This window comes from Hyperoodon ampullatus (assembly GCF_949752795.1).
Source record: "Hyperoodon ampullatus genome assembly, chromosome: 7".
Taxonomy (NCBI): Eukaryota; Metazoa; Chordata; class Mammalia; order Artiodactyla; family Ziphiidae; genus Hyperoodon; species Hyperoodon ampullatus.
The window spans coordinates 68,073,179-68,100,742 of record NC_136920.1 but is presented as its reverse complement, the minus strand read 5'-3'; the positions used below and the strand labels follow the sequence as shown (position 1 = coordinate 68,100,742).

The 27,564-nt window shown below is 41.4% G+C and overlaps 1 protein-coding gene across 1 annotated transcript in view; it reads right to left on the bottom strand.

Annotated features, from left to right (window-relative positions):
* Positions 1–1,665: 1,665 nt before the first annotated feature.
* Positions 1,666–27,564, bottom strand: part of TEAD1 (TEA domain transcription factor 1) — a 194,422-nt gene continuing 168,523 nt past the window's right edge. Inside the window, exons 12-14 of the mRNA XM_079708701.1 lie at positions 12,494–12,634; positions 7,334–7,486; positions 1,666–2,100 (exon numbers count right to left, since the gene is read on the bottom strand). Of these exons, the coding sequence (XP_079564827.1) occupies positions 1,987–2,100; positions 7,334–7,486; positions 12,494–12,634 (408 nt within the window). The 3' untranslated portion in view covers positions 1,666–1,986. The remainder of the gene's footprint in view (positions 2,101–7,333; positions 7,487–12,493; positions 12,635–27,564) is intronic.

Here is a 27,564-nt window from a genome sequence, read left to right as displayed (position 1 = left end):
ACTTGGAATCAGGGAACAAACTGTAGTCTCTTTACATAGGGAAGATACACACCATGCTACTGGCTTATGTAAGGGATGTGTGTTCCAAAAGGGGAAAGTTCTGTGCTTTCTCCTTTGGTCTTCCCAGTGACCAGGGTCATGGGTTTGGGAGAGGTCAGGCTTGGTTCTTCTGTTTGCCACGAGCCAGCCACCCCTCATGACCACCAGATACTAATCAATATATAAGCAGGGTCAGAGCAGGTGGTGGGACAGGGAAGGGGGTGTGTAGGTTATTTGAATGTAACAGAACAAAGTTTTTATTTTCTGGCTTGATGTAAAAGTCTTGACATGTTTCACAACTTACAAAACATTTTCTAACAGTGTTAACCTATTCCTGACAATGATAAAAAACGTCACTTTCCTCCAGGCAGTTGGGGAGTAGCCCTGTCCCCTTCCCAATGAAGCACTTATGGAAATAACCCAAGATATGTGGCCACATCAAACCAACTCTGCCTGGACAATGCTTTGGAATATCTGGGTTGGAAAGTTGAATTCCTCCTAGGAAGAAAACCTCCCAAATGTGCCTGTTTGGAAAGGGCAGAGATAGATAGCTGAGCCTCTTCAACCTCAGTCAAATAAATATTGTGACTTATTGAGAGATGTCAAGGAAATGCGTGTCCTTAGCGAATACACCTAGATCTACGGACACAGATTGAGAAATACACACATATCAGCACCTAGAAAACTGAGTGACACTGAATAGATGTTCAATAAATATGTGTTGAATAACTATATATGTATATGTGTATATATGTACACACAAACACACACGTACACATATAGTTACAGCAGGTTAATATGCATATTGGATCACCAGAAATAATTTACCCACAGGCTGGTGAGGATGCTTGTGATTTTCTGGGGAGCAGAGATCCTAAAACTGATGAGCCTTTTATGAGTTTGGTTGATGAAATTTCTTCCAGCCACAGGGTTTTCTATAATTTGCAGTTCACAGTGCAGTATTCATGCCAATTTTAAATTTTTGTTATTAAATTTCAGTGGTTCAAATATTTACTCATCTTAATAAAAAATTTGGTTGTCCATATAAAATATAACTGCACACACAAGACTATAAACATTGTAAGTTTAGATTTTCAGTATTTATCTACTTATTGCAAAAAGAGCCATCTTTTCTTTTTCATTAAATAATCATCACATTAGTACAATACAATTTTATATTTTTTAAATATACTATATATGTTAAGGATAAGGGGTGAAGTTTTCTTCCTCTGTAATAGCTGTTTCAAGAGTTTAATGGATTAGGAGATTAGTTTTAACCTTGAGGAAAAAAGTACAAATTTGTCTCATTAGGATATTTCTACCAAGCATTTCTTAAGGCTATATTTTAACATTTGGTTTCAAAAAGAAGGAAAAGTTTCATTTAAAAAATAATTTAGTGAATTACATTCTTTCATAACTTCCACCCTAATTTGTTACAAAGATAAGTCTAAAGATTCTTAGTTTTGTGTACTAATTTACATTTATATTTAAAGATTAATTTTACTTGTATCTTAAGAATTTTATGTTGGAAAAAAAAAAAACACTAAATACATTTGTATAAAGGCTGTAAATGTCCAATGGTAAATGCTCCGTCTTAATTTTTTTTTCTACCACAACAAGAAACAGGTCTCTGCAGACAGAGACTTGGGTTCTTAAGGTTCACCTTTCTGAGGAATTGTGGGCTGTGGATCTGAATAACACACAGAAACAACTCGATTTCTCTTTTTACAACTGTACCAGAACTTCACAGCTACAATGAGTATGAACACATGAAAAAATGACTTCACTCAAACAGGATTTAGAAAAGTTGGGGTGACCTCAGGGCCTGGGCAGCACCCCTGCGTGGTGAGGTTTACAGTCAGTCGTTCGATCATGGAGAGAGTGTGTGTGTGTGTGCACATATGTGTGTGTGTATATACAGATATCTATATATATAAATAACCATGGTTAGTCCTTTACAAGCCTGTAAATATGATGCTGTGCTCCATGTTCACTATTTGAAACTTCAAATACACAGGCCATGCACAGGAGAGTTTCTTGTGTATCCCTGTTTGTTACCACCTGTTTAAAAAAAAAAAAGTATAAATGGAAAAGAATATGAAAAAGAATGTACAATATATATAGGTATAACTGAATCACTTTGCTGTACAGCAGAAATTAACACATTGTAAATCAACTATATGTCAATAAAATATTTTTTAAAGTATATATATATATATATATATATATATATATATATATATATCAAACACCACATGAATGAAAACATATTCCATCTGAGCCATGATGACTACGATTTACTTGGAGAGGAATATGGAGTCCACTGTTCAAAAAGTGGATTGTTAAGAGATCTGCCCAGCCTCCCTCCACCCCCTCCAGCACAAACTCAGGATATTACAGGTCCGACTTAAATCCTATTTAAGCTTAGTTACCATATGTAAGGAAGACCTTACAGATTGGGTCTCACTCAGAGAGCCTAAGAAGACACCACAAGAATTAGTGTGGGGTTTTTCTTTTGTTTTGTTTGTTTGTGGAGGGGTGTGCAATTTTTTTTTTACAACACAGAGAATTTTCTATAATTCTGTTCCATGGGACAGTTATTTATCCTAGGGACTGTCTCCTATCTTATTCCTAAACCTCTACTAAATTTTGTTTCACGATAGCCAATGGGAGACAGACATAAGCTCTGTGAGTGCTTTGCTCATCACTGTATTAACATGCACTGCCTGGACTCAGTGAAATATATGCTGAGTAAAAGAACAGTCACACAGTTCAAACCCATGTTGTTCAAGGGTCCACTGTATTCGCTGAATGGATGGAAATTCACAGAATAATAGCCACCATCTGTTCAGTGCTTACTATGCACCTCCTCAGTATTAAATGCTTTACAGAAAGTATCTCATATAATATTACAACAACTCTAGGAGCAGGTGTGATATCACTCCCTCTTTGACAAGGGAGGATGCAAGGGGTTAATTTGTTTAAGGTTATACTAATGTCAACGAAAAACCCAGATCTTCTGAATCTGAAGACCTTTTTCTTACCCGTTATGCCATGCTACTCTAGATAAATGCATTGATACAATGATGAATCATCTAATTTTTTTTTTTCTGGGTAACAAAGTTTTTTTTCAATACTGGTACCCACCTGCTTCTCTAGTCTCACTCCCTGCCACTTCCCTTGCAGATCAAATACTCCAAATATGCAAGTCTTCCAGCCCTGAAATCTTTCTCTCCCTCATCCCTATATCCAAACAAATGCCGTGTCCTGCTGCTTTTACCTCCTTAATAATTCTTGAATCCATCTCCCTTTTCCCCTGCCACAGCCCAAGGCACCAGCAAAGCTGACCTGGACTCCTCCACCAGCAGCCACCCTTGCTGGGCACCAGTCTCCCCTGTGCACAGTGGTCACAGTAACCTTGAAAGAAATATGAATCTGACAACAACAAATGCCTGCTTAAAAACTGAATGGCCTCTTTTAAACTTTAGGATGAAGAGAAAACCTGTTCTCATCCTACAAGGATGACAGTGAGCGGCCCATTCTGGCCGGTCCTACCTGGCCAGCCACACTGCTCTGTTTCCAGTCCTCCTCCTACCACATTCCCACCTATGTAAGATATTCTTCCCTACCCTCTCTGCCTCTCTATCCATCTGGAGACACCTCTCAATTGTTTCTTCCTCAGGGAAGCATTCCCTGACCTCCTATTACACGTTCTCTTGTCACCATGCACCAACCTCTACCAGCCGTCAGCCACAGGTGAATTACAGGCATTTTGTGACTCCCTGTCCTTGATGAATGCCTGCCTCCCTCACCAGACCCCAGGATGCCTGGTCCCGCCTGTCTAGTTCACCGCAGCCCCACGGCTGACATGTCAGTATGCACCCAACGAATGGGCCTTTTCTTGGTAAATCTGAAAAATGTCTGCTTGTCCATCAGGCAACTTAAATATCATCTTTTAACATCCCTGAGAATTCCCCACCTCATTCCAAGTACAGGTGCCTGCTCAGGCAGTTCAACTACTCTGTGCTCCCATGATGTCTGTTTCACAAGTTTACTGCAGCCATGATGGCCTTGCATCGTCATCATCTATTTACCCGCCTCGTTCTCCCTACAAGGCCCAGATTTCCTGTGTTTTATTTGCACTGTATTTCAGCAGCTAGTACAACCTTTCCATAACTTAGCCGAATGAATACAAGCATTCTCAATAACCTTTGAGGTGGAGAGGGCAGACTTGAGCACTTTGTTTGTAAAAGGAGGAAACTAAGGTCTGGAGACTTTAAATGTCTTACCCAAGGTCATAAAGTAGAGCTGTGTCCTAAACCCAAGTCTTCTCATTCCATGACCATGACATCCTGCAAAGTGTCTCTTCCATCATTCAAATCTTAATTTACATCTATCACTGGCTCTGTGACCTCAGGAAGGACTAACATTCCTTATCCATAAAATAGGAATAAAAATGACTTCACAGTTCTGCAGTGAGAATTTCATAATATATCTACAAAAGATTCAGCACTGTGCCTGGAACCTCTATGATCTATTTTACCTTCTTGCAGACTTTCTATGAAAGACTATATCCTATTTAGGCTTCATGCTTGAGATGAAGGAGGAAGGAAAAAAAATGTTTCCAGCAACCCGTTATGTCTGAATATGACCAAAAAAGATGATCAGAATCCTTGGCCCACAATTCAGTCGCTGTCTTCCTCAGTCTGATTGCCACCATTAAGGCCCCAAACCTATAGGGTCACCTCAATTCCTGAATCATTCTGACGAAACCAGAGTCTAGCCCACCAGCCAGTAAGGCCTGGAACTGGCCGTGGTGACACAGGTTTTGTATCTAATGTTCCTAGTAAAACACCTGCAACTGTGTCCAGCAACTGTCATTCTGGCCATGTCCCTACACCTGAGGAAGTGCTGAAAAGTATGATCTCTCCTGTTTATCAGTGAGATGACTTCATTTTCATTACCCAGGAGTGCTGGCTTAATTTCAGTTTTTCTACAGAAAACTTACTTCTAGCAAATATTTATTTGCGACTAATTCTATATTTATTTGCTTCTAATCCTTCATATCAAAGGGATGTATATAGTTGCTTAATGATACATTTTAAAATTAATTTAACCTGTTAAGTTAAATGGATGGAAGTCACATGTTCCAAGGGAGCATTACTGATATAGTTACATGGGTTTTGTGGGTAATAGATACTTACAAATTTCCCTGATCATATTTATCTTGGCTGTGCCGTGAAGTTGGGTTTTAGGGACTGAGGACATATTCCTTAACGTGCTGAAACAGTCTCACTGGTTTGTAAGAAACATCTAAGACTCCCTCCAGAAGAGGGCGGGTGGCCATCCACTCAGAGAGTTTTGGTTAATTTCTGAGGCAATTTAACGTCCACACCAGGATGCCACACACACCTTCCGGTCATCTGAGCACTAAGGTGATCCATTTGTTCTTAAATAGCAACAAAGAATACCTATATGACAAGTACCTGCCAGCACCCCAAACCCTGAACTGCTCAATTTTCACCAAAGACCGTTAGAAAAAGGATACTAATGAATAGTTATAATATGTTTTCCAAACTTTCTCCTGGACTGCTAGTTTCCAAGTTTCAGAGGGACATGGACACATATGAGAATCCACTGAGATTCTCTCCTTGGAATAAATGAAAATTAGATGTAAAATTATCTGTCTGCCAATTGTATACCTATAATCACGTGTCTGTGAACTCTGAGGCTCCCTGTGGCTCACTTAACCAATCCCCTACAGCAGTGGGTCTCAACCTGGCTACACACCAGAACTACCTGGGGAATCAGTAAAAATAAACAAAAACCATGATTCTGGGTCCCATCCTTCAGAATTTTTAAAAGATTCCTGAATGAATATCTTGATATGCAGAAGGTTTTTAATTTCTTGATTTTTATTTATCTTTTTTTTTTTTTTTTTACAGTGGCATACAAGAGCTGGCTCCTACTAGCTCTGAAAGTTATTGTTAAAATTTGAAGGAATTTCGTGAGCTGGACAAATATTGGTAGCTTGAAATTGCCCATAGAAGCTGTATCTGCAACAATGGAAATGGGCAAAAGCTACGGATCAGGGTTATGGAAGGAACTAGGGGAGAGCCTTTTTTTTTTTTTTTTAAACCAGCACATCACTGATTGAGAACCACTGTCCCACTGAATCCAAAAAGTCCAGGTAAAGAATTCTTGCTCTAAGTATTCTAGTACTTAAACCTGGTAACAAAGAATAACAAAGGAGGCCCTCAGAGGGCTGAATATTTGACCACAATATTGTCCTGCTGCCCCTTTTTGCAAAATTGATTCCACCAAATTTTGTTTTGGCATCTTGCCTTTGGTTTAATCAAGGAATGTTATTTTTAAAAAATTAGCTTTATGAAATCCATGATTGCATATTTTATAGGTATATTTTGAGAGGAGCACTGTACTTATTAACCTTCCTAAGTAACCAAATGAAGTCCCTGTGAGAAACTGTTTTAAAGTCAAAAATTTAGGGGGAAAAAACACACAGAGCATTGCCCAGGGGAACCAGAAAATATTCCCATCATGGACCTTGAGCCCCATTGCTTTTTCCTTGCCCTTTAGCTGCCCATTAAGTTTTGACCATACTTTTCAGCCCATAAATATTGTCCCCTTGCTCCTGGTTATGCCACTGTATTCTAGTTTATATTTCTCCTGGTACTGAGGGTTTATATTTTGCTATATTAATGTATGTTACTTATAATAATAAGGCCTTGTAAATCCTTCATGAAATAAGTCTAGGTATGTTTAAAGCACAAACCTGCTGACTCAGCTTTTGCCTCATTTTTGATTTGTATACCATGGTGCTGCTGAGACTCACACTTAGCTAATACTGGAATTACCCAGGGAACCTTAGAAAACCCTAGAAAATACACATGCCCGGGTCCTATCCTCAGAGATCCTGATTTAATCGATCTAGGATGCAGCCCTGCTATCAGGATTTTTAGATATTCTCCAGGTCTTGCTAATGTGAAGCCAGAATTAAGAATCTAGTTGTATCACCCTCACCCTCCCTTCCCAAATTCCAGTTCTGCTAAGCTTAGAAAGCCCAGCCAGATGAGACCCCTTTCCCTTCCACAAACTTGAGCCAAACCAAGTTTTCCCTATGGATGTGTGAATTCAACTACTGATTGACCACCTGGGGCCCAGCCCCACAGTCTAGTCAGTTACCCTTGGCCCAAGCCCCAGCACCTCCCAGGCCCATCTTCCCCACCAGCCTCATGGCTGAGTCTGACAAAACATGAAAGAGACAAACAGTTACCAATAAAATTGTGAAGTTTTCCAAAACACTGTTCATCATATATTTCTCTGGTAAGTGTTTGAGCTTGTGGATGAAATTGATCATATATTCACACATCGGGGAGCGGTTTATTCGGTATACAAATCGGCCATTCTCAAACCTTGCATATTCCGTCTGTGAGGGAAAAAGGATTTGAGCATTTTTACACCTTTGACTTCAAAATACATAAAAAAGATATTATTGCCTGTAAAAGCATTTTATTTTTTCAACATGAAATCACCTGCTATATGTTGCACTACTTATGTAGTTTACTTCATTTTAAAAAATCCTATCTCCAAACTTAATACCATACTCAGAATCCATTATTTTTCTGGAAATTTTTTTTTTTAAACTTGGGAAGATGACAGCTTTAAAGAAAAGTTGTATAGATGTTTTTCAGCAAAGGTTAGAAAAAAATATAACTGCCTTCTTAGTGATTCTCTACCTGGAGATCTGTGAGAGCAAGCCCAGCCAGTCACAATTCTTCAAAGGGCCCATAGAAAATCCTTTTTTACTGTGATAAGGCCTCACAGGCCAACAACCAATGCAGCTAATTTCTCTACTTTAGGAAAAACTACTTCACACTGATCATGAGCCCCTGATTGTGTTATGTCTTTAATTTTTTTTAAAAAGGGGTTTTTAAAAAATATATACATGCAGTTTGAAGATCCACTGAAGCACTTAGAAATAAGAGAGACACTCTTAGATACTCTGGATCAAAGAGGAATTTAAAAAGAAATTACAAGCTATCTAAAGAGTAATGAAAAAGAAAATATTTACATCAAACTTTTGGGACTCAATGAAGCTATACTTGCAGGAAAGCAGCTTCATGTCTTCATCATTAAAGATGAAAAGTTATAGAACTTAGTACACATCTTAAAAAATTAATAAATCCTACAAAATAAACCAAAACCAGTGAAAACTAGGAATAGGAAATTAATAAAGATAAAAGCTCAAATCAATACAAAGGAAATTTTCTTTAAGATTTTTTTTTTGTTTTGATGTGAACCTTTTTTTTTTTAAGTCTTTATTGAATCTGTTAAAATATTCCTTCTGTTTTATGGTTTTTGGGTTTTTGGCCACGAAGCATGTGGGATTCCAGTTCCCTGACCAGGAATCGAACCCGCACCCCCTGCATTGGAAGGCGAAGTCATAACCACTGGACTGCCAGGGAAGTCCCGCAAAGGAAATTTAAAATGTAGACAGGATATAAAAACTAGTTCTTTAAAAAGACAAAATAAAATAAATAAACCCTTCACAATCTTAAGAAGGAGAAGAAAGAAAAGAGACAAAACCACAATTACATTATTGTTCAGAAGATTTAGAGGAGGTTACTTCATGTAACTCTTTGGCAAACAACCAATCAACCAACCAATCAATCAATAAAAGCAAAGGAAAACCTAGAGGACAGGATGATTTCCCAGCAAAATACAAATTGCTAATAACTGAACCAAAAAGAAGTAGAAAACTCCAATAGATCAGTTACTGTGGAAATGACTAAAAACTATTTAGAAATCTACCACTGAAAAAGGTCCAAAGACCAAATGGTTTCACAGCTAAGTTTTATATAACCTTTAAAGAACAGTTATTTTCAATGTTATTCAAACAATGCTATACCATAGAAAAAGATAGGTATTCCAATTATTTTTATGAAATTGATGTATATTCAATACCAAAAGTTGATAGTTCATAAAAAAGAAAAGTATAGATTAATATCACTTATGAGGTGCCAACATTTTATGTAAAATAGCAAATAATGCATCAAAGTATCCAAAGTAGAACTTTCTTCAGGAATGCTGTGGTGGTTCATACACAGGACATGTGTTAACTCATGATGTCAACAAATTGGAGAAAAATCACATAGTAAGAGTTGCTGAAAAGGCATCTGATAAAATATTGCAGCTATTACTAATAAAAAAAATTTAAGTAAAATAGTAATAGGAAGAAAGAATTTAAATATAAAATAGGGCTTCCCTGGTGGCGCAGTGGTTGGGAGTCCGCCTGCCGATGCAGGGGACACGGGTTCGTGCCCCGGTCCGGGAAGATCCCACGTGCCGCGGAGCGGCTGGGCCCGTGAGCCATGGCTGCTGGGCCTGCGCGTCCAGAGCCTGTGCTCCACAACGGGAGAGGCCACAGCAGTGAGAAGCCCACGTAATGCCAAAAAAAAAAAAAAAAAAAAAAAAAAAAATATATATATATAAAATAAAGACCATTTATAAAAACCAATAATAAGTTTAATCCCAAACGTCAAAACATCAAAACTATTTCTACTGACATCAGTAACCATACAAGGATACTCACCATCACTATTTCTTTTATTTCTTTTTACAACTGTGTTGGAAGTTTTAGCAAATGAAGAGAGGGTGAGAAAATAATAATAGTAATAATAATAATAATAAAAGTGGCATGAACATTGAAATGAAGAGATAAAATAAAGTCTTCTCTTTTTGCTGCTGCTAAGATAATACAACAGAGAAAACCCATGAATCTAGGGGGAAAAACCCGCTGGAGATAATTAAGAGAATATGGTAAGATGGCCAAATAGAATATAGATATGCAAAAACCAGGAGCTTTCTTCTATTCTAGTAATTAAAATCTGGAAACTGGAAATTGTATTAACAAATTATATAATATTTAGAGATATATTTAACAAGAAAGGGATAAACCTATAACTGTAAAATCTTATTAAAATAGATAAAATGAGATAGAAATGCAAATAGGTTCTTGATTGGAAAGATTTAATATCAATAACATATCAATCTGTCTCCAAATAATATCTAAATCTAATGCAATTACAATTAGGTTGCTCAGGACTTCCCTGGCAGTCCAGTGGTTAAGACTCTACACTTCCACTGCAGGGGGTGCAGGAAGATCCTATATGCCACATGACGCGGCCAAAAAACAAACCCCCAAAAAACGATTAGGTTGCTCAAACAAGATTTTTGTTTTTCTTTACATTTTTAAAATGCTCTCATAGTTTGGAAGAATAAATGCTGGCTACCTACCTAGAAAATATATGAAAAAGAAGAGCAGTGAGATTGACTTGCCCCAGCAGATATCAGAACATGCTATAAAGCCACTGTAATCAAATCAACACAATACTGGGACATGTAGAGATAAACAGAGGGTGGAATAGAACAGACTCCAGGAACAGCCCCCAGTATATGCAGTAACTTAAAGGGGACAGATCCACTCAGTTGGAAAATAAATGATTTAATAAATGACTTTGACACAAATGCCTATCTATTTGGAAGAAAATATAAGCAGACTCCCATTTCACACCAAATGCAGAAATATACTCCGAGTAGATTAAAGGCTTAATTACAAAACTTCACCTGCCACACCACAGCACGTTCTCCATGAAAATGCCTGGGATTTCATCAGTCGAAGACAACCTTTCCCTGTTCCCTGAACTTATAAAGAGATTTGGGTATGTTAGCTGAGGATGAACTGAAGAATAATTTGACCTCTGGGAAACTGAGTTACTTATCTGGTTCATCTTTTCTCACAGGTACCTGTCCAGGCAGGAAGTCCATCTACAGCTAAGCCCTGACAACTTGGCCATTTGGTAGCAACAGTAACACTAACCTTCCGAGGTCCCAACCACCAGCAGGTACCTTTGCGTCCTCCTTCTCAGGGGAGATGGAGGTCATGTGGCTCCAGGTCTCCCAGCTGTGTCTCATTACACAGCCACATTCTCACCCACCCTCTCCTTGGAGTTCCCAGACACTGCCTTGAGCTGGTTTCCCCACTCCCTCACCCTTCTTTGTCCTCGGCTTCTCTGTTCATGCCTCCCTTTCCACCTACCCCAGGTCTGGGTGCCACTCTCCAAACTTAATCTTTATCCCTATTTTCCTTGCTATTGCCTCTCTGCAGCTAGCTCTCCATTCCCACAGCTTTGAGTATCCTTAATGCTTAGGATTCTCAATTGATATTTTCAGTCTTTACCTGTCTCCCAAATCCTAGTGTTGCATCTATATTCGTCCCTGACTATTTCCAGTTGAACATCTTATTTACTTATCTCTGCTGGTGGCTACACTGTCCTCCTAAGCATAAAACATGTGATCTTTGACTCTTCCTCCTCTTTAATATTTAATATCCAGTCAGTTTCTAAGTACCATTCAAAATGTCTCCCTGGATTCCCACTACCACCCTTTTAGTAAAGCTCATGACACCTAAGCTTACGGCTACCATCTAGTCAACTCACTTACATCCTCCTCTACCAGCATAACCCTCCTTAACACCATTCTCAGGATGCCCATCCTGTGCTCGGGAAGCTATGAGGGCCTGCAGCATCCCAAATCTGCCTTGTTCAGCCCAAAGTCTTGCAAAACATCTCCTGCTCCCTCTCTCCACCCACTGCATCCTTTCTCTCATGCCTCAACACAAAGTCAGGTTGGGGTCCTGGACCTGAGAGGTCCTGGACATCTGTGAATAAACACCACTCACTGAGCATGGATGAACTGGGTGATGGATAGAAGACAATGGAAAGCACAACTCTAAATGAAATATCACCTGCAAACATTATTCACAAAAAGCAACCCACCCCGGTAAAATGAACATCCATTTTTTTGAAGGGGAGGGAGGCATGAACTATAAAAGCCATAAATAGGTTTTTGGTCCCAGTATGTACTGAAATATATTTAAAACAATTAAGATGAAGGGAGTGGAAATGGCAAAAGCAAAAACCAAACTCAAGGCATTAGGGTTTTAGAAGGCAGGTGCCAATCAGCTGAGGACCACCTTGGTTGTTATCAAAATGCCTGCAAGTGCCCTTGAAGCTGGAACCTGGGGTGGGAGGGGTACCATCTACCGGGCAGCAGGGTCCATCTCTAACAGATTCCATATCAGCCCCCCCATCCCCCCATCCCAAGGCCACCTGCAGGACTGACACACGGGCAAGCACAGGGCTGACTTCAGACAGTTGGAGAGCTGGCACGGGATTGCTCCTGCCTTCTTTCTTTCAGTTGCTTTCAAATCATTTTGCCTTCTTAGAAGTAATGGCGGGGGGCGGGGGGCGCGGAGGAGTGGGAGGGGAAGGAGAAGACACCAGAAAAATAAAATCCTCTGCCCCAGTTTAGTTTTAAAGGAAGGCGACAGGCCGCCCTGAATGAAGGTTCCAGCATACAGAGGCCAACTTACCTCTACTTTTTCTACTACTTGCTTCCCAAAGGAGCAAACTTTGGTGGAACAGGTGACTGTCATATTCTCAGAACTCTCATACTGACTGGTCACGCCGTAAAAAGCCCCGGCATCATCTTGAATACTGCAGTTTAAATCAGCCTGTTGGAAATGAGATGGAGGTGGGGATTACTCTCTCATCGCAGGAGTCAAAGCAGTAACCATCCGGGTAAGACCTCCACCATGCTGGCTGGAGGGCAGTAGAGGGCCGGCGTGGCTCAGAGAGGTGGTGAGGGGATGCCTCGCTAGAAACAAGTTCTATGGCTCATCGGTTATTTTTTTAAGAGAATGCTAGTTTGGGCAGTCTTCCCTTGAAATAATGACATGCTACATGTATGTTTCATTTTACTTTCTTGCATTCAGTATAGAATACTATATATCCTTGTAATAAGACATTGATGATATCTCTGAAATATGTGCAGAAAGCAGTATATGAATTGTATTCATATTCACTAATCTGTAGATATAGTTAAAAGAACAGGAGAATCTGTAGCTGACTGGCCATTTGTTATATATGTAAAAACAGGTACTTCATTAACAAATTACAGCACCCAGAGGGGAAATGGTTCCTATTAAAGACTGGCTTACAAAGATGCAAAATAATTAATATAAGTTCCCACTCATTTAACATATTTTTATGATTACTTAGTGAGGCTCATGCTAGAAACAATACAGGACTACAAGTCAATATGGGATGTACAGAAAATAGCTTTAATTTAGATAGAAAATAAGTACCATGTCAAACGTACTCAGTTCGGACAATGGAAGCATTATTTTCAATTAAGGGTATTTTCTTGGTTAAGATTTGAACATGCGGAGAAGGGCTGAGAGAACGCTTGCACAGAAGCAGCCTGGAGTGCTTCATTCTAGCTACACCATGAGGACTAAGGAGACAGGGAGGAATGAGTTTGGAAACGCCACAAGGGCCCAGGTAGAGGAGGACTAAGTAGGGGTATGGGTTGTATCCTGTAGGAAACGGGGACCTCTTGAAAGTGTTGACACAAGGCAGTGAGGTGATCAGAGCTGAGCTTCAAGGAGAAATGTCTCAGCGTGGTATAATGTTCACTGCAGAGGGAGACTGGGAGGCTGCTTCAGCGGCTAGATCACTGACAGACGGTCCCCTTCCCTCAAATATCTACTGACCCTTTCCTGCACACTAGGCACTGGGTGTGGAGCTGGGGATCAACGAGTCCACACAGCTTACGAGTTAGGAGGGGGGACATAGAAACAGAAATAAGCACTCCTGAGATGGGCACAGAGACATGAGAACAAACAGTGGGGAGGGAGCCCTTGGGGTCAGGGAAGCTTCTGATGATGATGCAGCTCAGATCCAAAGAGAGAAGCGCTGGCATGGGCTGGTGGATCATGCTGTAAGAGAGAGTGTATAAAGGGTGCTCGGCCAGAAACAAGGCTGGAACACAGAGAGCAAGGAGAGAGGGTAGCTGGGGAGGTGGGGGTTGTGGAGGGGTGCGGGGGAGGGTCTTACATCCTAAAACCAAGGGACATACAAGTTTTAAGTACATAGGATAGGGCCAGTGACTGTTTAGGATCAGATCTGCAATCCAGAACGGCACCCCTGACCACAGCTTGGAGACTTGAGAAGAGAGTGAGAATGGATGAGTGAGGTGTGTCAGGAGGCCTGGAAGAAGTTCCAGATGAGGCATGGTACCTGGGCTACTAGGGTGGCTGCAGAGAAAGAGAGGGGGATCTGACACACAGCGAGACTGTATCTTGCGAGGTTTGGCACGTTTTGGCTAGCTAATTTTAATACCTTGACAGGCAATAACCACCATGAAGACCTGAGTCAGCCTATATATATTTTTAACAAGGATCTGCATTTCAATTTCCCTCCTGAATTGAGTATCAGGAAAATCTCCATTTTCTTAGGCAAAACTTCAGATATGCTGGCTTCAAATAAAAGGACAATGTACTTTATATTCTCTTTTCTTATGTGCCAAGAAATTCAAAGCTAAATTAAGTGTTCAACTATAGTCATTAACTTATTCTAGGTACTTCTAATAACCACTAACAACCAGTGTCCAGCTCCTGTTACGGGATTCCAATCTACTTTTACTTGTATTTGTCCAGTTTTACATCATCCATAAATTTAGTATTGCTCCCTCACATTTTGTTTTTTGGAATTTTATGGGGCATAAAGTGCAAATAATTAAAAATGCCCAGGTGTGCCTTTTGCTCACATTCAAAGGTTTGACATTTAGCTCCATGAGAGAGCAGTGTAGCGGGGAACGATGGAGGTCTTACCCTGAGATCTGAATCTCAGCTCCTTAAGGATGAAGAGAGGCCCGTGAGTCTACGTGGGCTCCAACCTCCAGTACAGAAAGATACCAGTGTATCCTAGGCACACAGGAGCTCTGACACTGGGCTGTCATCCAGCCTTCCAGGGCGGGTATCACCTGCTGTGAACTAAGAGAGGGCCTTTCAGAACTTAGAGCGGGTCCTGCCACAAGCTGAGAAGTGGCTCAGGTGTTTTGCGGGGGTGGGATGACCAGTGATGTTCCTTGTGGGATTGATGCTCTTACTATTATGATGTAGTTTGTGCCAACAAGGTTTAACTTAAAAAAAAAAAAAAAGTAAAAATATGCACGTGGTAAGGAAAAAAAAAAATCAAACCGTAAAAAGGATGTACGTTGTATTTCTACCCTGAACTGCCAACCTCCCTAGATGACCAGTGTTATTTCTCAAGTGTCCTTTTAGAGATATTTAGCATTTAGATATTCAAACATACACATCCCCTCTTTTCTACACAAACTGTAGCATTCTTCTAAACCTGGTTATAAATAAATACTTCTTAGAATTCACATAGTACTGATATAGAATACCAGTTTTTAAAAGAACAGCCCTTTAAAAAACTGAACAGCCACACTTTTTGGTGGCTGCATATTATTCCATTATACAGATGCACCATAATTTAACATGTGCTCTACTGATGAATATTTAGAATGCTTCCCACATCAGTGCAATAATAAGTTAAGTGGAACAGGAAAGGTCCATTAGAAATTACTTTTACTTTGTTTTCATTCAATTAAAAAAATTCCCTGCTTTGAAAATGAGAATTAATGGGCCATAAATACACTGTTAACTAATACTGCAATTTAAACAAACTCATTTTGATGTAATCAAGTTGTTGTGAAGGACTGGTGAACAATCAAAAACAGTCTGGTGTTTGTGGTGTAAGGGGTGGAGTGTGGGAAGGAGCACGGGGAAATTAGCAATGTGCAGGGGAGTCAACAGGAGAGTACATGGGATTGGGTTACTTTTTAAAAACTATCAACTTCAAATTACATCAACTTAACCAGGAGGGAGGTTTCTTAAGAATTGCACCTCAACTCCCTAGGAACAATGTTTTCTTTTCTTTCATTTTTTTCAATGCTCCATTTTTCACTTTATTTACTTCAGTGGCAGTATTTTTATATACAATTTTAAAGGTTATATTCCATTTACAGTTATTATAAAATATTGGCTACACTCCTGTGTTGTACAGTACATCCTCGAGCCTATCTTACTTACACCCAATAGTTTGTACCTCCCACTCTGCCACCCTTATATTGCCCCCCCGCCCCCATACTGGTAACCACTAGTTTGTTCTCTATATCTCTATAATATATTTTGTTATATTCACTAGTTTGTTGTATTTTTTAGATTTCACATATAAGCGATATCATACAGTATTTATCTTTTTGTCTGACTTATTTCACTTAGCATAATGCAGTGGCAGTATTTTTGACAAGCAAAAGATTTACAATGTAAACAAACTACGAGTCTTAAAATCTAAAGCAAGCATAGAAATAAATATACAAAATAATCCATCCATACATACAAATTCAAAATGTTACCCAAGTTTATAATGGCATTCACCATAATTTGATGTTAGCAAAATTGCAGAAAATTTTCACAGCTTTTATGTTTCCACCTCTATGCGTTTCCACACTTAAGTAATACTGGTGCTATAGCAGCGGCACACGTAGTAGATTTGACAGTTAGAGTGGATCATTTTTAAGACCCCCTTCCTTTGACAAAATTATCTTCAGTAATCATCAGCACTGTTTCACCATTTTAAACACAAAAGCTCTGAAAGTGGTAACAGAGAATGAAGTAACTCTAGTTCTACTTTTTCGTCTTCATAACTACTGTGCCTACTTCCAAATCACAGAAGCAGCAGCACTGTGTGGACTGCAGCTCCAACAATTCCAAACTGTTAGAACTTACTCTAGAATATAAGACTGATTCTTTAATCATATGTGTTATTAAAGAATAAGTAACATAATGGATAAGCAATAAAAGTGTGCTGGTTTGAAGCATATATATATGTGTGTGTCTATACATACATACAAAATAAAATATATATACGAAATAAAAGCCCAACACTAATTTTACCAGTTGTTTAAGGCTTAGGCCAATAAAGGATTTTTTCTTTTTGAGGAATATTTTATTGATAGCATTGTTTAGAAATGTGGGCACAGTGTGATAATAAAAATGACAACCATTTTTAGACGGTTTTGCCATATAAACTTCTCTGCAATGAACCTCCTTAATGCCTGCATGTGGGGCAGACCATTCCCACTCTCTCACCTTTGGTTCACCACTGTCCCTTAGAATTCCCTAAATAATTTAATTAGTTTTAATTAGGAATGGATGACCCGTAGGTACAATGTCAGGCAGTATAAAAAATGAAGGTATTCGGGCTTCCCTGGTGGCGTGGTGGTTGGGAGTCCGCCTGCCGGTGCAGGGGACACAGGTTCGTGCCCCGGTCCAGGAGGATCCCACATGCCGTGGGGCAGCCGGGCCCGTGAGCCATGGCCGCTGAGCTTGCGCGTCCGGAGCCTGTGCTCCACAATGGGAGAGGCCGCAGCGGTGAGAGGCCCGCGTACCGCAAAAAAAAAAAAAAAAGGTATTCAAGAATTCACATTATGGGGCTTCCCTGGTGGCGCAGTGGCTGGGAGTCCGCCTGCAGATGCAGAGGACACGGATTCGTGCCCCGGTCTGGGGGGATCCCACGTGCCGCGAAGCGGCGGGCCCGTGGGCCATGGCCGCAGGGCCTGCGCATCCGGAGCCTGTGCTCCACAACGGGAGAGGCCACAGCAGTGAGAGGCCCGCGTACCGCAAAAAAAAAAAAAAAAAAAAAAAAAAGAATTCACATTATGAAACTCCACCATCTGAAACAATCTCAACAAAGTATGAGTTTTAAAGTTGTTAGGATTAACTTTTTTACATAAAATTAAAGTAGAACATACATTCAGAGAAGTGTACAAATCACAAGTTTACAGACTGATTCATTTTTATAAAATGAACACACCCATGTAACCAGCACCCAGATGAGGAAATAGAACAGAAGCCCCCCTCATCCATGCTCCCTTTCAGTACAATCAAACCCCCCATGTCACAAGAGTAACCTCCATCCTAAAATACTGTACTTTAATCTTGTCTGGTTTTGTGAACGTTTCACGAGTGGAATCACATAGTGTTGACTCCTCTGTGTTTAGTTCTATTTGTGCAGCATTACAGTGTGAGAGCTATCCATGCTGTGGTGTGTAGTTCAGCTATCCCTGTCACTGTGGAGTACTCCACTGAATGGACTATACCACCACCTATCTCTTCTACGGATGGACATTTACAATGTTTCCAAATTGAACCTATTATGAAGAGCGCTACTCTGAAAATTCAGGGATACGCATTTGATGAACTCGTGTGCACTCCTGTTAGGTGTTCCTAGGAGTGGAATTGCTGGTCATGAGATCTATGTGCATTTTCAGCTTTCATTTAGATAAGAGGAACAGATTGTTTTTGAATTATCTTGCTTTTCTTAAAAAAGTTTGAGACAACTTTGTATTTAATTATTAGTGTATATTTAATAGGTTAGATTTTTAAAAGACCTCTCAACTAACAGTAAATAAGCAATTTGCTATTACAACTGCTTTGCAGTTACTTTTGAACATGGAAAATAATTACACAGCCATCCAACCGTATCACAGTTGTTCTTTGGGAATTTTCTAGGAGGAGGTATTGATGTGAAAGATAATTATCTGTCAGCTGATGATATTATGATTATCTCAGAAAGAAATATGGTCACTGAACCCCCGTGGAGCAAAGGTAATATCAAAGAAAGAATGCTAACATTAAATCAGCAACAGAGGAGGTAAACTCTGCAATGAGTCTACGATTCGTGCTGAGTTCATTATCCACCCTCTCGATTCATTTTTCCCAACTGAAAACTCAGGGCAAACCTATTTCATGTAGCTCTGAAGGCAAGAAAATGAGGGAAAAAATGCTGGTATCAGACATACCAACTATTTTTGCCTAATCAGCTTTTATCTGATCACAGGATATTTTCTAAAAGCAAATAAATATAAAAATCCAAGAAATAGGGACTTCCCTGGTGGTGCAGTGGTTAAGAATCCATCTCCCAATGCAGGGGACACAGGTCCGAGGAGATCCCACACGCCACGGAGCAACTAGGCTCGTGCGCCACAACTCCTGAGCCTGAGCTCTAGAGCCCACGAGCCACAATTACTGAGCCCACGTGCTGCAACTACTGAAGCCTGCGTGCCTAGAGCCCGTGCTCCACAACAAGAGAAGCCACTGCAATGAGAAGCCCAAGCACCGCAACAAAGAGTAGCCCCCCGCTCGCCGCAACCAGAGAAAGCCCACGCGCAGCAACGAAGACCCAACCCAGCCAAATATAAATGAATGAATGAATGAATAAATAAATAAATAAATCCAAGAAACAACTAGAACCCAGCAAACTTATCTTCCCAACAAATTCCAAATTCAAATGATATCCTATCCTCTGGGGATCAGCCAGCTGTTGGGGCCCAGGGCAGGCCGTTCCAAAATGTGCCTCAATGGCATACTTCTTTTGGATTAAAGTTACTTAAGAAACAACCAATGGAAGAGGGACACTCTGACCCTCCCCTCCGTCTCCCTGAAAGCAGGAAATAAATCTCTCATATGAAAGGTATACTTCTGCATCTGGAGGTAGAAGGACACCCTTATCACCAGAGATAGAGAATTTAGGGCCGAGAAGCCTTTTAAACAAACCTTGTTACTTTAAAATATTACTTCCCCAAGCCCAAGCCCTGTTTAGATTCTTCCCTAATTAAGCACCCCAAACCTACGTCTCTTTGTCCTGTGATTCCTCACAAATTTATCGTTTGTCTAAGAAGTATAATAGATGCCTGCTTCAGCCACTTCTTAGGTCCCATTTCTGTGTGAACTCCATTGCCATGAATTAAAAATTTGTTTCTTTTTCTCCTATTAATCTGTCTTGTGTCAATTTTATTTTCAGTCCAGCCACAAGAACTCAAGAGGGGTAGAAGGGGAAATTTCCCCCTCCCTAGCTAGTCATGGCCATGCTCTAAAATGAAAAAACAAAAACCCAAAAAAACAAGCGCCTTGCCGATGTGACTGGAGAGGGCAAGTCCAGGCAAACCGGGCCCTTCTAAGGAATCTTTGCCCATTTTGCCCTAGAACAGAGACCCTCCATAGGAACTGGGTTCAGAGACCAGCTCCTTCTCCTACCACCTAAGGCAGGAGACCTTTCTACAGTATCCTGACCTGCAGTGCCTTCTGGCTAAATACTACCTTCAGACACAGGAAAATCATTACTTTAATAAAATACTCACCATGTCCCGGGCAGACCTAATGGTTAGAGAGTTCTTTTTCCTGTTGTTATTAGTCTTCTATTGCTGCTTTAACAAACTACCACAAATTTAGTGACTTAAAACACCACCAATTTACGATCTTCTACTACTGTAGGTCAGACATCCAATATGGGTCTCACCAGGCTGAGATCAAGGTATTGGTGGAGCTGTGTTCATTTCTGGAGGCTTTGGGGAGGGATTGGATTCTTTGCCTCTTTCAGCTTCCACAGTCCTTGTCTCTTAGCTCCTTGCCCCATTTTCAAAGCCAGCAACACCAGGCTGAGTCCTCACATTGTCCGCTGTCATCTCTCTAGACCTCTTCTCTTGCCTCCCTCTGCCACGTTTTTTTTTTTTTTTTTTTTTTTGCGGTACGCGGGCCTCTCACTGTTGTGGCCTCTCCCGTTGCGGAGCACAGGCTCCGGACGCACAGGCTCAGCGGCCATGGCTCACGGGCCCAGCCGCTCCGCGGCATGTGGGATCCTCCCGGACCGGGGCACGAACCCGTGTCCCCTGCATCAGCAGGCGGACTCTCAACCACTGCGCCACCAGGGAAGCCCCCCTCTGCCACTTTTAAGGAAACTTGTGATTTACCCACTCACATAACCCAAGATATTTCCCTGTCTGCTCTTAGCGACCTCCTCTCCCCGTTTCCATGTAATGTAACACATCCCCTAACACTGTGATAAGAGCTCGGACATGCTGATGCCAACCACACCCGTTAAGTCGCAATCGGCTTCCCAGCCGCTTCCACCTACAGCTCTGCCTTCTGGAATCACGCAGGCCTAAGAACACAGCTGTAAGACAATCCTGCAACCGTCTTTCATTTCCCCCCTCATCTCACCTTTCCACTCCCCCTTCTCACCACAAGAGTTCTTCAGGTCCTACTGTTTCCTAGGATTCAAGTTCCATGTTTATTTTTATTAAACTCCATCCTGACTTCAGACCTCCCTCCCATCTGGTTCAGAGACTTGAGAATCCTGAGTCTTCACTTGTCATCATCTCATCTCAGACACCTGATGGACCTGACGGACAGCATGGACAGCGGTCACTCCTCTGCGTCTCACTCTCCTCTCTAACCTCAGAGAAGATCTGTTTCCAAAGCCCACCACTGTGATCAGAAGAGAGAACGTATACGAGACTCATCTGTATACTGAAACGTGCCACATAAACGTAAACGATGACCACTGCTGTCAACCCAGGGACTTCAACACAGACCTGGACAGAGATTAAAGACAGAGCCTCAAGTCACATCTCCAGAGGTGTGACCCAGAGTAGATGGTGGTTCATAATCAACAAACAAGATAGAAGCTTTCCCCCCAGAGCCAGTCTGAGCCCTAATCCATGCTTATCAGGTGCGCAGCACAGATGCAGCAATGGCGTTTTTCAAACAGAAAACTTAGTACTTTTTCTGATTTGTGAGTTTATAACAAGCCTTAGGTTTTAGGCATGACTGCTCAAACAGGTACAAAATTACAATCTTTCCCACAAAGATATGATTAGCGATGTCATGCAATTCTGCCTGGAAGTAAAAAAGGCCATCATTAATAAATGTGTGGGGAATGAATTAAAAACTTGAGGATCTATATGTGGGCAAGTCCTGGAAAACAGTGTAAGCTCGAAGTAGAAGCAGGTTACAATGCTAGGCAGAGAAAGCTGACTGCACCAGGCAGCAAGGAAACAAAAAGGTGAAACATCAAATTCCCTCAAATTCTTCCCTAAATAATCCTTCTCTTACACACTTGTTACTTCTGCAGCTGAGACATGTAAGTCACAAGACAAGACTTCGGCTTGGTTTCTCCTCTGTTACCTCTCACTCAGCAAGCGTATTTGTTCATGGATGTGTTCCACTGCTTCATTTCATGTTTTGAAATTGAAGAAGAAGAAGAAAAAAAAGCAATATTCTTCAAAGAATGATTCCTCCCATTTCATGGGTGAGGAAAACAAGGCCTAGCCCAGTTACATAGGATCCAGAGTCCTCTGAGAGGAGGGCTGGGCCAGGGAAGCGGCTCTGCAAAACCTCAGGCCTCTGGAAACCTGGCTCCAGGTGCCTGAAGGACAGGGAAATGAGCGTGAGGGTTGCCAAGGGCGGAATGGAATGGTGCAGCTCAGGCAGAGGCAGCATTTGGCTGACAACAACTACTTTGTCACTAGCCTCAGAAAGAAAAGGCCTGCAGGAAGAAAGAGGAAGCAGATCAGTCCAAAGGCAGGGGAGAGGGCTTGGGCACGGGGTAGGAAAGGAGCAGGCTGCAGACACTCCCTTCTCGCCGGCCTCTCCCTTCCACCTGGAGCGCTTGGAAGGGCTGGGCAGGAATTACTTGGTTGCAAAAATGAAAACATCAAGAGGATTGTCCCTGACAAGAGACAGTATAATAGGCACCGATGGATGCAAGGAGACGCTGGCATTTTCAAATCACCACTTTGAACCTCTCCTCTCCATCCTCTCCCAGCCATGATCAAAGGACCAAGATTTCAAATTGTGAAGCAATTTTTTCCAATGGCAGCATCTGGCTCCTTGGCAGGCAGCGCTGGGAGCCGGGCCCTGTCATGGGCGTCCATCCAGGCCTGCCACGTGGTGAGGCTCGGCCAGGCAGGGCACCACGTGGGCCTTACAGCTGCTCCCCCAGGCGCCGCTACAGCAGTCGCTCCGCCCTGGGCTGTGAGCCGGCAGGCAGAAGTGCTCCAGGAGGCAGCCTGGGCAGGGGACTCTTGAGGCTGTGGTCTGCTCCCTAACCCTCCCGCCTGACTCATCTGCACGCATCTGCCCCCGTGGCTTCGGAGACCTGGGGTGCGGGAAGCTGGGATGACTGTGGGACAGCCACCACGTCCCCTCCCCCCCCCGGGGGGCAGGTCGACTTGCATTTGGGGAGAGCGAGAAAGCTGCCCAAAGGGAAGGGAGCCTTTGAGGGTGTTCACTTCGGGCCACGGTGCCCCTGCCCGGTGCAAAAGGACGAAGCTGTAGCTCTCCGGCCACAGCTGTTTTAAATAAGAATAACAGGCATAAACTCAGCCGCCCCCCACCCCCCGCCGCTCTTCAAGTTACTTCCCATGAACTAGGGCATATATTTACATCTACAAAATAGAAGATTTAAAAAAACAACCACCAAGAGCCCCTTTATAGTGCAGATCAGCACCCCATTTGAATTTCATCAACATTTAGTACTTCAAAGAATCTTAAAAGCTTGCTCTAATTACAATAGGCACTGCTTGAAAGACTGGCTGTTTGCATTGCAAATTCCTACAAATACTGGCATTCATTAAAAAAATTCAATTAATATCACCCACACAACTTCAGGTAACTGCCACTGGTGACTTCACACAGTAGCTGGGGTGAAAGAGCAAAGGTCTCAGGCCCTAGTACAAAGCAGCTGCACAGGCCAGTTCTCTCCAATGGAGGCAGTTAATGAGTCCTGGGTGCCCAGCTGAGCTGGCCCTTCAACTCAGCGCATTCATCAGGCAGGCGAACATCGGCCAGAGACCACCTTTTCCAGACCAGAAAACAAGGCCTTTTTCTGGTCTGGAGTTTTTGTGCATGAACAGTCTTACATAGAACAATAACAACAAATCAATCAACTAATTAACAAGTGTAGAGTTGCCAAATAAAATAACAGGCTGCCTGGTTAAATTTGATTTTTATATAAACAACATACTTTTTTTCGTAGGGATACGGACATATCCCTTTGTCCCAAAGATGGCATGGGACAGACACTAAAAAAGTATACGCTGTTTACCTGAAATTCAAATCGAACTGGGTGGTTTGAATTCTCATTTGCTAAATCTGGCAACTCTTCTAACAATTCACCTTTACCAAAAAAGAATAACAAAAATTGGGACTTACCCTCAAATTTCCATTGCTGTACTGAGACATCTTATGCTCAAAATATTTTTGAGTGGGAAAAAAATGAAGCTGCTGAATAACACATGGAGCACAATACTTCTTTTAGTAAAAACAAATGGTGTATGTACAATGTTTGTAGATGCATATAAAAAGTCAGGAAGGATACAGGGCTGGTGGCGGGTTGGTTTCACTTTTTCTTCTATAGTCTTTGGAACTGCTTGGAAAATTTAATAAGCTTCTCTTGCTTTGGTAATGTAAACAGTACATTAAAATGGGGATGGATGGGTAGGGTGTACCTGGCATCTCTACCTTCACAGGGAGAGGGAATTTCACACATCACCAAGGGTATAGGTCCAGTTTTAGACAACTGACCAAGATGCCTGAGGGGTTTATGACTATGACTAGGTAATCCACTAACTCCTTGCAAAACTGGGTCTGGAAATAAGCAGCCACACCCTGATTGTGCCACTTCAATTCTTTCCTTCCCAAGCTTTTCTTGGTGATGGTTACAGAGTGAAGCTAACTGTGCCTCCATGAACAGGGTGAATGCTGGGAGGTGCAGGTGTACCACACGTCTACTTTCCCCTGGGCTTCTGCTTAGCAGCAGCTCTTGGGGGCACAGTGGCTCTGCATCTCAGCCTGTAACCACGGCACGCAGCAGAGTTAAACAGCCCCATGCAGGAAAGAATGGACCCCTGACCTTGGCCTTGTTAGCAACCAGTGAGCCCAATGGCCCAGGACAGAAAGCATTAGAGGAACAGCTGTCAGATGGATTCTCCCATGAGGTTAAGGGAATTCCCAATTTAGATTCTGCCTAGATGTCCTGAAGAGTTCAAGGTTAAAAAAAAAAAAAAAGTATCCGTGGTGGGACTGAGGTTGAGGGATTGAGGGAAAAGCAGAGTGAGCTTCTGCTCCCAGCTTCCAGGCTGTCCTATTCTGCCTTATGTTTTCAGCGGATTCAGAAAGACTCTTTTAAATAAAGTCACTGCCATGGAGATCGTTTCCACCCTCAACTCTCACAATTCTCCAGGTTCTGTGAGGCCCAGCGGCCCCCAGGACCTTCTGTCAACTCTCAGTAGGACTTCTGGTCTCTGCACAAAAGTCCACCTGCCCTGAAAACTCCTTCCCACTCCCTTTCCATTGATTAAATTCTTTCAAGATTCAGCTCAAATGCCGCATCTTTGTGAGGCCTTCCAGAATGTTCTCAGGCAGAAAGAGCACCTCCTCTACCTCTGTGCTTCCACATTTCCACTACAGCCCCTATCCCACAGTGTGTCTGCCATCCCACACCAGACCCTAAGGTCTGCCTCTTACTCATGTGTGCTTCCCCAGCTTTCGAGGAGCAAAGTAGAAATCAGTGAATTGACTGATTTGTTGAATGACTCACCAGTGATGTGTATATTCATTACTAATGCAAATGATTAAACTATTTCTATAAGAACCTAACAACTCCAGAGAGAGCCTGGAGAAGTTTTTGTGTGAATCTCTTGAGGTCTCCTCCTACCCGCTTTCAGTAAATTCCTTGAGAAATTTATTTAACAAACTGTCAGATGCCTATGATATCTGCCTACACTATCAGAGCTGGCCAAGTGACAGTTATAGGACCCCATGTACAGCAATTCCTCTAGATGTACTGAATGAAATAACTCTTCATCAACTGAATTAAAAAAAATAAATAAAATAAATAAAATTAAAAACTGTTGAAAATCTGCTATATACATTGCACTGCTGGATAAACAAATGTTATGGATAGGATCCTTGCTCCTCAGGGAAGGCTTACAAAGTTTAGGGCACAGGGCTGGGAAAACAGGAGGGAAGCAATAATAGCAGTCAATGCAGAAAGCGCTAACAAGCTCCAGATATTTTTCTCGTAGTATCAAACCAAAATGGGTTGGATGTGCAAGGTTACTGACCACCATGCCCCCCCCATCCTTCTACATGAAATATCAGAACCTGCTATCCAAAGATGATTTTTCAAAAAAACAGACCCTGGTAAAGATAATCATAGAGTCACAGTCTACCAAAGAGAATTTATCATGTATTACCCCCATAAGTACCTCTGAATACGGTATTTCTTGCTAATCTTCCTTCCACTACATCATGCCATTACTTCCTATTGTTCACATAATTTCAGAACTTAACACTGTTGTGAGAAGAGACAGAAGGAGAGAGAAAGGGAAAGCTTGTTGAACTGAAAGGCCCTTTCCTTATTGACAACCGTTTAAAACATGTGGGGAGCAAATTATTCCATTTTGCTAACGTCCTTTTCCATGAATTGCAACAGGGACATTTGGTTCCAAATGACAGACTCAAGTCTACAATTCCAGCCTAAAACTCCAGAGGGGGTCTATCGGGCCAGGTTACATGTGCACCCAGTTTCTTCTCCCTAAATAAAGCCCAGTTGTTTTATTTATAGTGCCTGTCATTTTGTCCAACAAATGTCATTTCGTTCCTACCAAGATAAAAACATCTTCTAAAGGCTGCCCTCTTTCCAGATAATTCGGTTTCCATTTCTGTTTTATAATATCTTCTCGCATCTGCTCTGGTTAGTAAAACTAGCCTTGCTTTTTCTTCCCCAAGAAAAATAGGTTAAGAAAGTAAGTTGAATGACTATGAATAAATTGTTAATTGTTTACACTGGATGATCATAATCCCAAGAATTTTAAAAAGCAAAGCATAGATAGCCATAGGGTAACATGGAGTATATCCTGATTTCTAACATACCACTAATTTAGTAATGATTTGAGAGAAAAAAGAAATATTATAATTAAGAATTTGTTTCTTAACCACAGGATACAGATCCATACAATTTCATTTTCATATTATTTTCTTCTTTATTATTCCAAACAAAGTTTGAGAGTAAGCCTTCATCATCCTAATGATTCTTCTGAATAGTTTTTGGCTGTAAGGTTTATAAGTAACATGTGAGTGGCACAGCTTTCTTTGAACCAGTGTCCCCAAGCTTGACACTCTTGAGGACTGTTAGGACAGACAGTAGAATTTTGAGGCTCCTCCAAAAATATCAGTTTCGTTGCATTTTTTAATTTGGTTAAATCCATCATTTTGTTTATTCCCTTAAGTAAGCTACATGTGGCTGGAAACAAACTTCTTTTGAAAGTGAGCTGCAAGCTATACTTGGGTTTCTGTCTTTCAGGATGCATGACTGAATCACACCTACTTCTTCTAGCTTTGGGGATTCTATGATGAATTCCAAGACAGCTGACATTTTATCTTAAACTAGCTGCACTGTCTGCCATATCACTGGCAACCCACCTGCATGGATCTCAATACTGAAATGAAGCACAGCTCTGTCCACTTGTGGGTGTACATCTTCCTTCCTTAGAGCCCACAGAGCATCTGACCGTTGTTTTATAAGGAAAGTAGGAGCATGGTTTTCTGCCAGTGCAGAATGTTCACTTAGTACAAATCCGGTCCCACACTCTTCCTCAAATATAATAACAATTTCAATGCTGCATCAAACTATAATTTTTCTGAGACATTTTAATTACGGATTCAAATTTAAGCTACTAAGTATAGTA